This window comes from Aulonocara sp. 'chitande type north' Nkhata Bay, linkage group LG17 (genome assembly GCF_057382095.1).
Source record: "Aulonocara sp. 'chitande type north' Nkhata Bay isolate Kocher_YH1m ecotype deep benthic linkage group LG17, A_spYH_male_GT1.1, whole genome shotgun sequence".
NCBI lineage: Eukaryota > Metazoa > Chordata > Actinopteri > Cichliformes > Cichlidae > Aulonocara > Aulonocara sp. 'chitande type north' Nkhata Bay.
In genome coordinates this window covers 36,489,928-36,504,879 of record NC_141360.1, presented here as the reverse complement: position 1 = coordinate 36,504,879, position 14,952 = coordinate 36,489,928, and the positions used below count along the sequence as shown (strand labels likewise).

The following is a 14,952-nucleotide window of genomic DNA, read 5'->3' as shown; positions in this document are numbered from 1 at the left end:
GCTCACACAGATATGTAGAGCCAAATACTGTCAATAAGGCCTCTGCAATGTTCTGAAGGCAGTTAACCTTTTCAGGTAGTGATGTCCAGCAGGTGAACATGCAGCTCCATGAACACGCACAGCTGTGGATTCCAGCTGCAAACTTTGACCCCCACACAGTCGAGCTTTTCAGTTCAATCAGCTGCATTTTGATGTCCTCTGTGTCCAACCAGTTAATGCGAAACAAATCCAGCTGCTCATTAAAGCTTTCTGGTTTGATCAGAAAAGAAAACATTGGTCAATACACCTGAAAGTCCCAAAAATGCATTGTGAATTCTGTCTCGAGTCTACGGATGTATTCGTGTATTTCCCTATTGCCGATGCTGTGCTGAGCGGACAGCTGCTGAAGCATTTGAAGTGTTGGAATGTGGAAAGCTAACAACGTCCCTCTAACCGGTAGGCTAAGTTATTTTTAGCCAATTACAAGCTGAATCTGGTAGTTGGGGTTGTTAGCTAAAATACTGTCATTAAGAAGCGGCACAACTAATGTGTCTATGCGAGCTGATTTGCGATGTGCACCGCTGGCCCGGCCATTTATTTTTTAATGCACCTGCTCAGATTAATTCACTGTGTCGGACTCCTGCCATCAGTTAACCCTTAGCGTGCCAGCTGTGGCACGCGTGCCCAGGGTTGCCGACCCCTGGTCTAGATGATTCTCTTGCACTGTATCATGTATCATGTGTAGGAGTAGCAGTTCTACTCTGAGCCCTTCTTAGAAGACTTTTCGCTCTACCTCTCCTGTCTCTGTCTCTATCCAGGCACCTTTCAGAGGAAGCTCATTTTCTTCACTTATATCCACAGTGTCGTTCTCTCAATCAGTACCCACAGTTTGTGACCATGGGTGAGCGTAGGTGCTGAATGTAGTTCAACCAGTAAACAGAAAGCGTCACTTTGAGGTTTTTCTCTCTCTTTACCACAGCAATGCATCATCTGCATCACTGCAAACACTCTACGCTCCCTTCACTCATGAGCAAGACACTGAGATACTTAAATTTCTCCAGTTGGGGAAGTCAGTTATAACTGATTTACAGTAGCCACTTCACTTTTTTCTAGTTGAGAACTATGGAGGTGGAGGTGCTAATTCCCATTCTAGTCGCCTCATGCTTCCCTGCAAACCACGCCAGTGCAAGGTGGAGGTTGAATCACTTGATGAAGCCAACAGTACCACACCATCTGCAAAATGCAGAAACAGCATCCTAAGACCACTGAACCTGATATCCTCCCCACCCAGAAATTATGTCCATAAAAGTAGTTGACAGAATTGGAGACAAAGGACAGTGCTCGCAGAGTCAAGCACACACCAGGAATTAGTCTGGCCTTTTGCTAGCAATGCCAACCAAGCACTTACTATGGTTTTACATCAACTGAAAAGCAAGTAACAATGAACCTAATACCCCATCCTCCTGAAGGACTCCCCAGAGGACATGCGAGGGATGTGATTGAAATCCTTCTCTAAGTCCAGAAAATGCATGTATTCTGGTTGGTCAAACCCCCACACACCCTTGAACATCCTCATGAGGATAAAGAGATAGTCTGGTGATCCATGACCAGGATGAAGCAATAAGATAGGATTCAGTCAGGCAATAGATGCAGTACTTTGAGGATCTTCTCAATACATATTTTATAGATGCGGCTGGGTGACTCACATGTCAGGTAGTTAAGAAAACTCCAGTGTCTGGGGTCCTGGAGTGGATAAAATTTGCCCCAAATCCATTAAGGCTCTGGTGGTTGTATGGCTGCCCCTTGGGAACAATGCATTTGGAGTGGCAAATTCAGATCGTTATTCCAGTTTCTGAGAGGGCAGATCAGAAAGTCTCTAGCGACTGTATACCAAAGTACTGGAGAGAAGAGTTTTCCCATTGGATGAATCACAGATTTAGGGGGAAAAAGCTGTTTTTATCTTTGTCCCTTCTTAAAACAATTAGTCAAAATTGCTCGTGTGCCAAAAATATTTGATAATCAGCTTTTTTACAGTGAAACATTACTCCAACTGCATCTTAGTTTTCAAGGACAAGTGAGAGAAATAGTCGCTACATCCATTTTGAAGATGCCTTAATATTAATTCCAATGTGGCCTCAGACATGCTACATTGTCTCATTAAGTAGCAGCAGTGCCCTGTACCAAACTACCAAAGCTAGAAATATCAGTGACGCTTTGCTCGTAAAGCGGTCATGAATAATCTCTCCTTTCAGTCTTACCTATTCATTGCTCTGTCTCTTTATTACTTTGCTCAGCTAAATCTACTCTTGTTGTAACAGCAAATGTGGAATAAAAGAATGACATGCACTTTATTTTATGTGTGTTTTTGTGAGACTGACCGAGCTCTCTCTCTCTCTCTTTCTCTCTCTCCACACACATATATATAGTTTATGGACATAATTTCTGGGTGGGGAGGATGTCAGGTTCAGTGGTCTTAGGATGCTGTTTCTGCGTTTTGCAGATGGTGTGGTTCTGTTGGCTTCATCAAGTGATTCAGCCTCCACCTTGCACTGGGGGTGGCAACACTTTCAATCATTTTGTGCACAACCTCTTTTGAAATAGAAGTGGTCAAAAAATAATGAGAAAAGCTCATCTGATAATTGCTTTTATGTTCTACATGTGCAAACATCAAATAGGTGATGGACTGCTCAGCCGACTTCACAGATACCTTTAACTTTGGTAGCGTCCATTAGCTCAGTGGCACGTGCCAGGTTTGATGTCTGTATAAACAGATCTTAACGTTCCAGATCAAAATTTGAGTCCTTTTCATACTGTGATCCATCCATATGGGCTAACACTGCAGCAGTCACAGTAGTGTGTGACTAAATCGTATTACGCTAGACATCTCCTATGGAGTGGGAATTTATAAGTGCTCTGATCAGTCACAACATGTCTGGTATTGTGAAGGTCCTTGTCGTCAAAGGAGCTTGCAAAGAAAAGCGTCTGGACTTCTTTAAGTTGCTTGAAGACGTTTCACCTCTCATCCGAGAAGCTTCTTCAGTTCTAAGGTCAAATGGTGGAGAGTCCCAGATATAAACCTAGTGGGAGTAACCCCCCACAGAGGGACAAAAGGACCCCCTGATGATCCTCTAATCGCCTGAGCCAAGGTGTGAAACTGGGTGTGGGTCCCAATCAGCCAGAGTTTCGGGTGTGTTCATTGTGAAACCTGGCCCCACCTTATCATGCGAATTCCTGAGGTCCTTGTCCTTGTCATGTCACCAAAACAGCTCTGGCATATTCGGGCACAGATATAGGTGCTATGAGGTGTTCTGGACCATCCTGCATTAGGAGTTTGAAAGCCATATCTCAATGCCTTGGATCCTTTATTGTGTTCCTCAAGCTGGGCCGTGTGGAGGGTATATTTCTGCCTAACAGCGGCATTGCTCCAAGGGTCATGTCAAAGTAACATGCACATGAATGGTTTCCCAGCAGAGCAGGGCGTTGTAAACAAATTATTGATGTTGTTTAATTCACCTATCAGTGTTTTAAATGTTGTGTGTGTGTATGTCATACATGCACTTGTTTAGCATACATGTATGGCATCCAGGCTCTATCTTTTACTTGCAACTTTGCATGTGTTTGCGCTGTGTGCAGGTGTAGCATGTTTTCATGTCCACTTTGTGCATCCATATGTGGCTCGAATGCACGTGGATAGGCTTCTCTTCAACATGTGTGTGGCTCAAGCCTATTACAGCAGATGACTCCTGCGGTGTGGCTGGCAGGCAGTGAGATATGAGTATCTGTCTCAGCTCTTCCTCCCACCGAGCAGACCAGGCGCAGTCTGTCACTTAGTGGCAGCGGATGATTCGCAACCACAGAGTGGAGAAGAAGGCCGTACATTAGCTGGTACATATAGGAGGACAGCTTCCATTTGTTTTCTGTCATATTCTTGAGTTATGTCTAAATTTGCTCTCAGTTTATTCTGGAAAAAGATTCCAATTAAGAAAGAAGGCAAAAGAAACATGTAGCAAAATGGAAATGGGTGTAAGAGGAAAAAAAGAAGGACAAAACGACTAATGTACCTGTAATAAGCAAAAAAAAAAAACCACAATAAGAGCTGTTGGAAAGCATGATGAATTATGTGAGTCATTTAGACTTTACATTTCAGAGAAATACCCTAAATGGTCTGGCTTAGTCAGAAGAGTGTTACCACTATACAGAATGAATAAGTACAGACCCAACAGGAAGTTAGCACATTAGCTTTACTGCTAATATGCTAACTTCCTGTTGGCTTTGTATTTATTAAAACCTTCGTATAGGTGGAACTAGCTTTCTTCTGTCTCATCAAAAAGAGTAATAGTGATCAAGATGTTTCCCATAAAAACATCATAAATTATACTTGATATAAATGTAGACTCCTGCTCCGACTGCAGCTTGGAGACTTAACAACCGTTTTTAGTGTCTATAGTTTTCCATCACAAAGGCTCACATCAGCTAAGGAGCACTACCAGGACTTTATTATTAGGTTATTTTCAATTAACAAGGTTATACACTAGAATTTTCCAAGGTTTTGGTTTTTGTTTTTTTTCAGATTTCAGATTTTGCCATATGCATCTTCTTCCCTTTTTTGGAGGATTAAGCAGCTAAAATATCACCTATTTGAAAGTGTTGTAATAGGCGATAATATGAGGGGCCGTACAAGCCAAAATTCATACTTTGACTCTCACATACATATATTCTTCTTTCACACACATATATTTTTACTCTCACATACATATATTCTTCTTTCATGCACATATACTTTCACTCTCACATACATATATTCTTCTTTCACACACATACTTTCACTCTCACATACATATATTCTTCTTTCATGCACATGTATTGTCACTCTCACATACATACATATATTGTCATCTCGCACACCTTTATTCTTAATTCATATCCATGTATATTCACTCTCACATAAATCCATTAATCTTCCTTTCACACACATGTATTCTATTTTTCTTAATGCTACATATTTTTATGTTGACATATATTTATTCTCCTTGCAGGTGCAGCCCTTTCTAGTCATACATATATATACATACCCTTTACCTTTCAACACATATATATTTGTACTCCTATACTCATATACACATACAATCCCAGTGTTTATCCTTTACCCTTGCATACATACACTCTGACATTCACATCTGCATTTCCTAACACAGGAAGTTAATCCTTTAAGCAGGAAGTTATTCTTAAACCAGGAAATGTAATACACTTGGAGAACTTACTTGACATACCCAGACCTAAACCAGAAGAACCAAGCAATGAAGCTGTTCAAAGTTGTCCTGCTTTCTTTGCTAGTATTGCAGTTAATTTGTCGAGTAAGTAGTAATGAAAATGACATTAGAACTTTTTTAAATAATGTATTAGAATGTTTGGAACAAATTCAAAGAGAAGCTACAGATTCTTTTGTTCGTCAGAGGCTCCATAGAGAACTTGGTGATCACATTCAAACCTTATCTGGAATTTTGTCCATCTCAAGATTTGTTGACGATGCAAGAAATAGAGAAGCAGTGAATACATTACAGTCCTTAAATGGATGGCTAATTTTTTTACTGACTGCTTATGAAACCAGACAAGGAACTACATCTGAGAACAGACTTGTCTTGCTACCTCCACCTCTCATGACTTGCTCTCAAGGTCGACCGCGATACAGCATTTCAAGAGAGCAAATATCTCATTTAGTATCTCTTGGAATGAACTGGCAAAGCATTGCAACATGCTTAGGGGTTAGCTCCCGTACTCTGTACAGGCACAGAGAGGACCTTGGCATTGAGCCACTGACTTATGCAACATTATCCGATGAAAACCTGAACAGGGTTGTTAGGGAAATCCTTCAGTATACCACAAATGCAGGTGAACGATATGTGCATGGCAGCTTGAGATCACGTGGGTTACGAATCCAAAGGTGGCGTGTAAGACAAAGTCTACAAGAAATTGAGCCCTTTGGACGTTCCCTCAGAAGACGCAATGCAATACGTCGACGACTGTACAGTGTTCCTTTCCCCAATCAGTTATGGTGAGAAAATTCTAACAGAAAAACAGTCCTGATTCTAAGTCTATAGCGAAATGGATTATCTAAAGCAAAATAACTCATTGTTTTATTTACTCAAACGTGTGCATATCCTTGACCATGTCATAGTTTCCCCATACATAACTTCTACTTATTTCATTTTTCTATAGGCATATAGATGGAAACCACAAACTTGTGAGATGGAGGATGGTGTTCCATGGCTGTGTGGATGGTTTCAGTAGAACCATCATCTACCTTGCGTGTTTAGATAACAACAGGGCATCAAGTGTTTTGTCACTGTTCATGGTTGGTGTTCAGAACTTTGGAATGCCATCCAGCGTGAGATGTGATCATGGACTAGAAAACACTGGTGTTGCCCGTTTCATGCTTTACAGGCAAGGACTGAACAGGCATAGTGTTATCACTGGCAGGTCTGTGCATAATCAAAGAATTGAGCGATTATGGGCAGAATTAAATCGAGTGGTCTCATATCATTTTGTTAATCTTTTCAATTTTATGGAGGAGCATGGTGTATTAGATTCACTTAATGAGGTCCATTTATTTTGTCTTCATTATATATATTTGCCACGTATTCAAAGAGCTGCCACAGAATTTCAGAACCAGTGGAATAACCATGGACTTTCAACACAAGGAGGGCAAAACCCTCTTCAGCTGTGGCAAAGGGGCATTATCAACAATGCAGGAATACATAACCCAAATATGAATGGTATTTGTGAAAATGACTTTGGTATTGATGAATGCAGACCACTGCCAGAGCTGGAGACAAACAATAATGTCGTTGTTCCATCAATTAACATTTCCATCAGTGACACCATGATGGTTACACTTCAACAGACCTTTGATCCATTTGAAGATGATGGCAATAACGGTATAGATTTATTTTGCAACCTTGTTCGTTTTCTTGAGAGACAATCCTAAAATATCAACAAGGCCTCTGGAGAAATTTCATTTACTGTAATTGTGGTTGTGCAGCTTAAAAAGAATACAGTGCCAAGACTGTTGTTAGTTCAGTATTATTAGAAGTTTAGTCACAGCTTTAAATTTCAAGAATGCTACTATCAACCTTTACATGCATGTTTACGGTTTGTATACAATTTTAAAGAATTTATGAGTTGTATTATGTGAGTGTGTTGAGATTTTACAACCATGTTTTGTTTTAAAACACCTTGTTAAAAGAAAAAATAAATTTGTGCAGCCACATTTTATTGAGGTTTTTGGTCATCACAATCACCAGATGTATTGTCTTGGAACAAGATGACTCAAACTGATAACATTAACATTAATACAGTCATACAGTCAATACATCAAACATGGATCACTGATCAAATAGAATAGAAGTGTCAGATAAACAATATTGAAGAACACCAGAGAATAAAAGCAACAAACAAGTACAAACCTAGAAAACAAAAATAATCACAATGCACATAAATTAATGCAATGAAAAAATTATTATTGAATTATGTTAGTATATATAACTATTGTATACTTGTAGAATGGTACCCTGACAAGCAAAAAGACTTGAAGCAAATGAACATTTGTTAAAAGGTCAATGCAAAAACAGAGCCTCCAATCACAAAATAGGTGGGTGACATATGAAATATGGCAACATAAAGTAAATTCAGCTTGGTCTCAAGCGTGTTAATTGGTGTTTTAGGTGGAACATTTTGAACATTTGTTTGATTTCTGGGAAAGAAAATGCAATGATATTCAAAACACCCCCCCCCCCCCCCCCCCTCTCTTAGAATTACTTAATGGTTGACACTCATTAATTTAACTGAGTGCAAAACTCAGATTAGCATACTAACCTGACCAGGAATTAAGCTATTCCAAAACCATGTGTATTACCTAATGCAAAGTCCATATTCTCCTGAAAGTCTTTGTAAGAGGTATGAAGTGGTAACTTTAAACAATTGATGCACGTGTTTGCAATGGGTAGTTTAGACATGGTTTGTGCATCTGGCTCTTGGTGAAGAAATTCAATGGACGGTTGTGGAGAGAAGCCAATTGGTGGAACAGTGTTGGCTCCAGTGGCGAAGGCAAGAATTGTCCCCAGCTTCTGTGTTCCGTCTTGATCTAAAGGAAAAGCAATACTGTCAAAAATGGCATTAAAGACAAAAAACACAGCAAGCATTTCTACTTTTAACTGATTCAATGAAAAGATGCACTGCATTATAAATTGAACACAATGCTTAAAACGCTAAATTTACCTTCTGCATCTGTTAGGTAGTCTCTCCAGAAACTAATGACAACTGCTTCAGCCTGCCTTTTATTGCTCCCAGCTGGAGAAAGGCGGATGGTAAAGAGGCTGTCAAGAAGGTCAGCTGTAAGCACTGAAGGTGACCAGCATAGAAGGGTGCGAAAACTCTCTGGGTGATCTTGGATTTTGTCCAGCACCTCAAGTGTCCGTAGTCCATCCTGAAATCTAAATGATAATCAGAATTACCTTTAAAATCACAAATCACATCAAAAATGAATGGATCCAAGAAGTATAATCTAAAACATATGAATTTATATATACAATAATTTTTACTTCAGATTATTCACATCATCAAAAGTGTATATCCCAAATCTGCATTTTTCATGTGATGCTGTCACCTTTGGAGGCATGGTGTACCTACACATAAAGAAATGTCACACAAAATTCCCAGAATACAAGGCAATCAGCATGGGTTTGAGTTACTTATTGGACAACAATAAATACATACATACATACCTTTCAAATGGACCACGGACTCTGTGTATTACTTGGAACATGATAATGTCATGTATAAGCAGATCCTTGTCTTCCAGCCTCCGTAGCGGCCTCAGGCAGCCAGCATTGGCTAAGTATTCCTGAAGTGGCTCAGTTGCTACTATCAGATCTTCAAAGGATTTACACTCTTTAACCTTCAAATAAAAAAATAAAAAATTAATGGGCCCCAATTAATACATGGAGTAGAACGAAATGCACACAATACTAAAACATTATCCAACAACTGACAAATCAGTTTTACCCTTTTAATTTTTTCACGCAGGTCACTATCGGCAACATCTTCTAAAACTGGTTTAGCCAAATCTGGGCCATCAACAAGGCAAGAGAAGAGTGTTGGGGACAGAAAGCCTGCTGGTGGACCACCATGTACAAGGCTTACTGCAATGGCTCTGCCTGCAATGAAGTACCTGTCCTCCCTCATGGCTAGAAATAATGAAAAACATTACATGTCAATAGATGCATGAAAGCGCTTGACAAGAACTTTATAAAAATGATTTTTTTATTGCATTACTCCAGGGATATCAGCCTAAAATCAATACATACCAGCACTATCAAGCGCCAAGTTCATTTTACCTTCTTCACCCTCAAACATTGGAGACAGGGGCAAAGCTTCGATCAGAAGTCTTAGAAATTCTCTTCTTGGTCCACCCAAGTCAACAGCCTCTTCAGGTACTCCCATATCGTCAGAAAACCTGACAGAAATTGTGTGGCATGGATCATATGTCGCTCGTTTAAAACCTCTAATTGCTCCCTCCAGGACTGTTGATCTATTAATGTTGAACTTGCATTTCTTCTGTTGGTTTACTTTTGCAGAAAGTTCCTCCAAAATATCTTTTGCTGATACCAAACAACTTGAAGTCCTGTAGGATTAGAAAAAAGAAAAGAAAAAAAAAGAAAAAAATATTGAAAAGAACATCAGTAAAAACATTCACATACAAGGGCTACAAGGACATACAAAGTTTTGTCAAAATCAGAATCAGCATACTTTATTAATCACCAAAGGAAATTATCATAATCATAAGCAAAATGTACAAAGGAGTATATTGCTCAGTGGCTTTTTATATTGTTTATATGTTTTGGAGAACTAGAAAGCACTAGAGCAAAGAAAAATAGTTTCAATGCACAATAAGTAAATTTCATTTCATTGTCAGATAGGCTGTTAAAAATTCGCTGCCTATTTCAAATAAAATAAAATTTGCCAGCATTACAGCATTATCATTTGACTCTGTAGACATTATTCAAAAAACTGTTTTGTTAACAGCAAATATAAATATCATATATGCATATAAATATCTGAGGATGGATTACACTCCTTCACAACACTGGTTACAGTATTGGATTGCAACAAATATGGTGTGTTTAATTGGCTACTGTAAAACATTTGTATTTGAAACTAACCTTTCGCTCTGCAGGCTTGCTAGTATAGCCTGGTTAAGTTCCTCATCATCAGAAGACATGTCAGATAGTGGAGTCATGATTGAAAGGTAGTTATCGTAGTTTACAGATTGACTGTGTGTTGATGTAGAGGGTAATGCTGAACAATGATTCTCTGGATTCCTGGTCTGGTAGGGTGAGCTTGAGGTATTTCGGCACGTCAGGACCAGAACTGGATCACTTAAAGATACAGATGATGAGGTAGAAGGCTGACTAGTGGAAGGGTAGATTTCCAATGAAGACACTGGTAACTGGCTGAAGGAAATGTTTGTTGAAGCGCTGCTGTACTTGTGTGAGATACTACTTTCATGGGTCAAGGCAGGAGTTTCCGTTAATAATGTTCCATTACAAACTGATGAGGCAGGAGATTGCGTCGGAGCAGAGATTGGTTGGAAGGCAGCTGTTGAACTGGCAAAACTGTCTGAAGATGATGAGCGCAGCTGCCTTGATGAAACAGGGTTTTCTTCACAGTTTTCCTCACTGCTGTAGCTTGTAATATCATCCTTAGAAATAAAATAATAATTATAATAATTCACATATATTGAATTTGAACATTAAATACCATATATCCAACCTCTTCTGCTTATTCTTATCAGAGGTGGGGTGGTTGGAGCCTATCCCAGCTACCATAGGGTGAGAAATTTCAAGAGTTAATAGATCTTTCTCACAATTACTTTTACATACTAGGCAGACAAAATTGTAACACATCTCCTGAACAGCAGTAGTCTTACGTTCTATAATTCACAAACAGTCCAACAGAGCAGCTGTAAATTTAGTCAATACCAGAGCTTAGGATTAACATTTTAAAAAAGGAACATTAACTTGGTACTATTCTATCCAACTACAAAAGGTGAAAGGCAAGTTTAAAAAGAACAGACATGAGAAAGTTCAAAGGTTGTTTATGCACCAATTTCTGGTCTTCATATTATTACTGTACAGTGCTATGTAGATTCATTCAAAAGTCAAATAACGTACCAAAATTGGTTTTGATGGTCTGATGTATAGGGCTTTCGATTTATAAATTTTATGTATGAGATTTGCATCCAGCTCCTGTCCTGCTCGCAGTTTGGGCGCAATCAGTCTGTTGCCACAAGCCATCAGAAACTCCAGGCTGGAAAACAGTTACAGTAAGTTGTAAAATGTTTAAAATCCAAAACAGCAAAAATGTTCCAATAACTTTTTTAGAGCTAATCTTGTTTTTTGTATTGTATTGTATTGTATCTTTATTTGTTTCAGACATATAAAACAAAAAACAATATATACACACTACATATATTTTCATTTACAGATACGAATATATATGTAGATATACACACACACACGTATGTGTTCAGATAAACAAAAAATATATAATGAAATAAAACAAAATCGTCTGACATAATGTAACAATGTTTTCCTCTTTGAATCAGACTGAAACCAGTAGTAACAGAAGTAAACTTTATACAAATGTCAAAAAAGTATGCCAAAAATGGAGTGTTCAAGAAAGGATAACTGATTTGGTTCTTTTATTTTAGTTTACTGATTCATGTCTACCTGTTCTCTGACTTAAATCGTTATGTAAAGCTTTGAAATGCCTAGATATCGAAAAGACTACTGACAAAAGCTGTGTCGCATTAGGTTTCGACTGCTAGCACAACCTACCTTACATCAATAGAAAGTTTATCTCCAAAGGCGTCCCTTATTTGTTCAGAGACAGTTTTCTGGTCCCAGGATTTTTGGAATTCAAATCCATTCAATATATGCCCTTGTTCATGTAAATGTTGTTTTGTGCGATGCTTGACAACAACACTGCTTGATGGCCGTGGAAGAAGGATGACATCTTTGTTGAAAGTATCATGATAATGTGTCTTGGCCCTATAAAACAAAACAGAAACTATATTCAGATTTATGTATCTTTTGTTTTATTTACCTATACTTAGACACTATCAGTTCCTTAAGAAAGTTGCTAATGTCACTTGGTAGTGACCAGCTTACACGTTAAACTGTTGGTAAGCTTTTATGAATAAAATAAAATGTTACACAGTTTATATTTTTAAAAAAACAGTATCGCAGCTAGCCATTTAGCCCACTTGAATATGTTTAAAGTTGCTTGTGCATGTAAGAGTTGAGTATAATAGCAAACACAAATAACAGAAACATAATTTGAAAGAAAAAAAATGCATAAAGTAATAGCATGCCTATAAATTGCCTTTGAAAAAAAATGGAAAATGTACGTAAAATAGAAAATGTTTTTGGGGTTTGACCATTTTAATTCACTGACGCTTGAATTAAATAAATAAATAAATAAATAAATATATAGTACAATGCATAAGGATTTTTTTTACTGCTCTACAAAGAGGCATACAAAGAAACATTTGCTATTACTTTTTACTTTGACTAAAGAACAAAAAAGACACCGATCATATTTCTTTTTTTCTTATTTCATACACTGTAGAAACTGGACTGAAGGCATGACTTGGCATCCATGTTTATCTACCTCTACAGTGGTACAGATATTGATCCACTCACAACACAGAGTTGGATTGATGTCTTCTAGCAAGATTAAAATTCTACCCCAAAAAAATAAATAAATAAATAAATACAAAACTAAACAAAAACAACAAGAAAATTAACCCAACCTTTTATTTAGCAGGCTAATGTAGCTACCACCTCCCACATTAATAAAGAAGATTTAATAAAGTAATCTTAAAGTAAGCATCAACTTACACTCGGGTCACAAGTACAAACAGCCACTAATATTGAAATAAATGCCACGGTCTTTACTGTTTTTAATGTGGATGCTGCTGAATAAATTAGCTAGGGCTAAAAATTTATAAGGGTAAAAAAGTGCGTTGCTAAATCAGCAAAGCACATTTCGTATTTCGCAGTTGTATAGTTAAGTGGCAAACTGTTTTGTTCTTACCTTTTCCTTGATCTGCAGTTCCAGTTGCCAAAGTGTTTTGGGGTCTGATATCGCAAAGACTGCCCCACTCCAGTAGCTACTTGACTCGTTGAAGATACCCGGGTGTTAGCTGGTCTAAAAAGTTCCCTCATCTCACTTTCCACCGTGCTGTGGGTAACACTGGGTGCAGTTGAGCCCGTCCCATCTCGATCAAGTGACGAGGACAACGATGTGACCGTTTCAGGAGATGATAAAATATTTCTTAACAACCCGACAGCTTGCTGAAGAACTCCAGTTTCTTCTCCCCACTCCATGCTGTCAGACACTTGAAAGTGACCCGCGCGTGCTTCTCAGCCAATCACAGCGGTACAGACACCCAGCCTTCCGTTTCCATTAAACTCCTTCCGTTTCCACTATACTCTTTCATTCACATACATTATTCTCTTGCATACATATATTTTCTTCAGATATGTATGCATTCTCTTCTTACATACATATATTATTTGTAAGATTAAATGCATTTTGAATGCATGTAAATGAGAGCAAAATGTAGGAATGCATAAATGAAAATGCATGTATGTTAGAGTGCAAATGTGTAAATATGTAGATTAAAATACATGTATAAGAGAGCATAATATTGCAATGTGTGTGTTAAATATGTGTAAACATGAGAATAAAAATATCTAAATATAAAAATTAAAATAAAACTACGTGAGAGTGAAAGTATATGTATGTGAAAGAAGAATATATGTGTGTGAGAGTGAAAATATATGTGTGTGTGAAAGAAGAATGTATATGTGTGAGAGTGAAAATATATGTGTGTGAGAGTGAAAATATATGTGTGTGTGAAAGAAGAATGTATATGTGTGAGAGTGAAAATATATGTGTGTGAGAGTGAAAATATATGTGTGTGGAAGAAGAATGTATGTGTGTGAGAGTGAAAATATATGTGTGTGAGAGTGAAAATATATGTGTGTGGAAGAAGAATGTATGTGTGTGAGAGTGAAAGAATACATTTTGGCTTGTACGGCCCCTCATACGATAAATAACATCTATATCAGGTATTGTTTTCAGTTTTTATGAGCAGACGCTGAACTTTATGATGCCACTTTGTATTTCTTACAGGGACTCCAGGCTTAACCTTATTTTGGTGTGAGGCTGGGTTTTTTTGCTGCCAGTGTTTAACATTATTACTGCTCTCTATAATTGAACTGTGAATTGTGAATTTCCCTAGGGCTAGATTTGTTTCTGACAAGTTATACCAAACTACTTGTTCTTAAATCATAAATCTAAAAAGATTTATTAGTACTTAAGTGATTTAATCTCTTTATTTTTGAAAGAGCAGGGTCAAAACTTTCCAAATCTATAAATATCCTGTATAATAATTGTAATAGTAATAGTTATTCATTAGTATTTCAGATCACGGTAATTCAGACTGCACAACATTCAACAAGAAGAGCACTTATGTCATCAAAGTATATCCAGCCACTTGTACGGATCTTTCTATTTTCCCTGTGTTTATTTCAGGGTTGAAAATGAACCTTTGTAGGTACATTTTACTCAGGAGGTTCACCCCCAGCCTGACATGATTGAACACATCAATGATTTAAACTCTGCCTGACAACTCTATTTCCCACCAGTGACCCCCTAATACCCACACACAGGCACAAAAGAGTCAGTAACCATGAAATGGCATCACCCACCAAGGCAGTGAGGGGTCAGCTTGATGTTGAAAGGTTATTGGTTGGCTGACTGACTCACGTGTATGACACGAAATATAAAAGTTTACCTGAATGCCTCAAAACAGCCTTCTTAGATGTTTTTTGGTCACAAAGGTCA

At 38.0% G+C, this 14,952-nt stretch overlaps 1 protein-coding gene across 1 annotated transcript; it reads right to left on the bottom strand.

The window, feature by feature from the left end:
- Window positions 1-7,784: 7,784 nt before the first annotated feature.
- Window positions 7,785-13,801, bottom strand: LOC147310516 (uncharacterized). The gene is made up of 9 exons (XM_086269773.1): window positions 13,135-13,801; window positions 11,874-12,086; window positions 11,208-11,343; window positions 10,197-10,735; window positions 9,342-9,658; window positions 9,040-9,221; window positions 8,760-8,932; window positions 8,254-8,468; window positions 7,785-8,119 (listed from the first exon to the last, which is right to left on the bottom strand). The coding sequence occupies exons 1-9, from the start codon at window positions 13,425-13,427 to the stop codon at window positions 7,863-7,865; spliced, it is 2,325 nt and encodes a 774-aa protein (XP_086125899.1). The 5' UTR covers window positions 13,428-13,801; the 3' UTR covers window positions 7,785-7,862.
- Between the last annotated feature and the right edge of the window lie 1,151 nt (window positions 13,802-14,952).

Excerpts from the sequence above, each read along its gene's own strand:
- LOC147310516 (XM_086269773.1), bottom strand. The coding sequence starts at position 13,427 with ATGGAGTGGGGAGAAGAAACTGGAGTTCTTCAGCAAGCTGTCGGGTTG. Across the intron at positions 11,344-11,873 it reads AAACTTTCTATTGATGTAAG|CCTGGAGTTTCTGATGGCTT; the intron begins GTAGGTTGTGCT and ends ACTGTTTTCCAG. Across the intron at positions 10,736-11,207 it reads GACCATCAAAACCAATTTTG|GATGATATTACAAGCTACAG; the intron begins GTACGTTATTTG and ends TTTATTTCTAAG.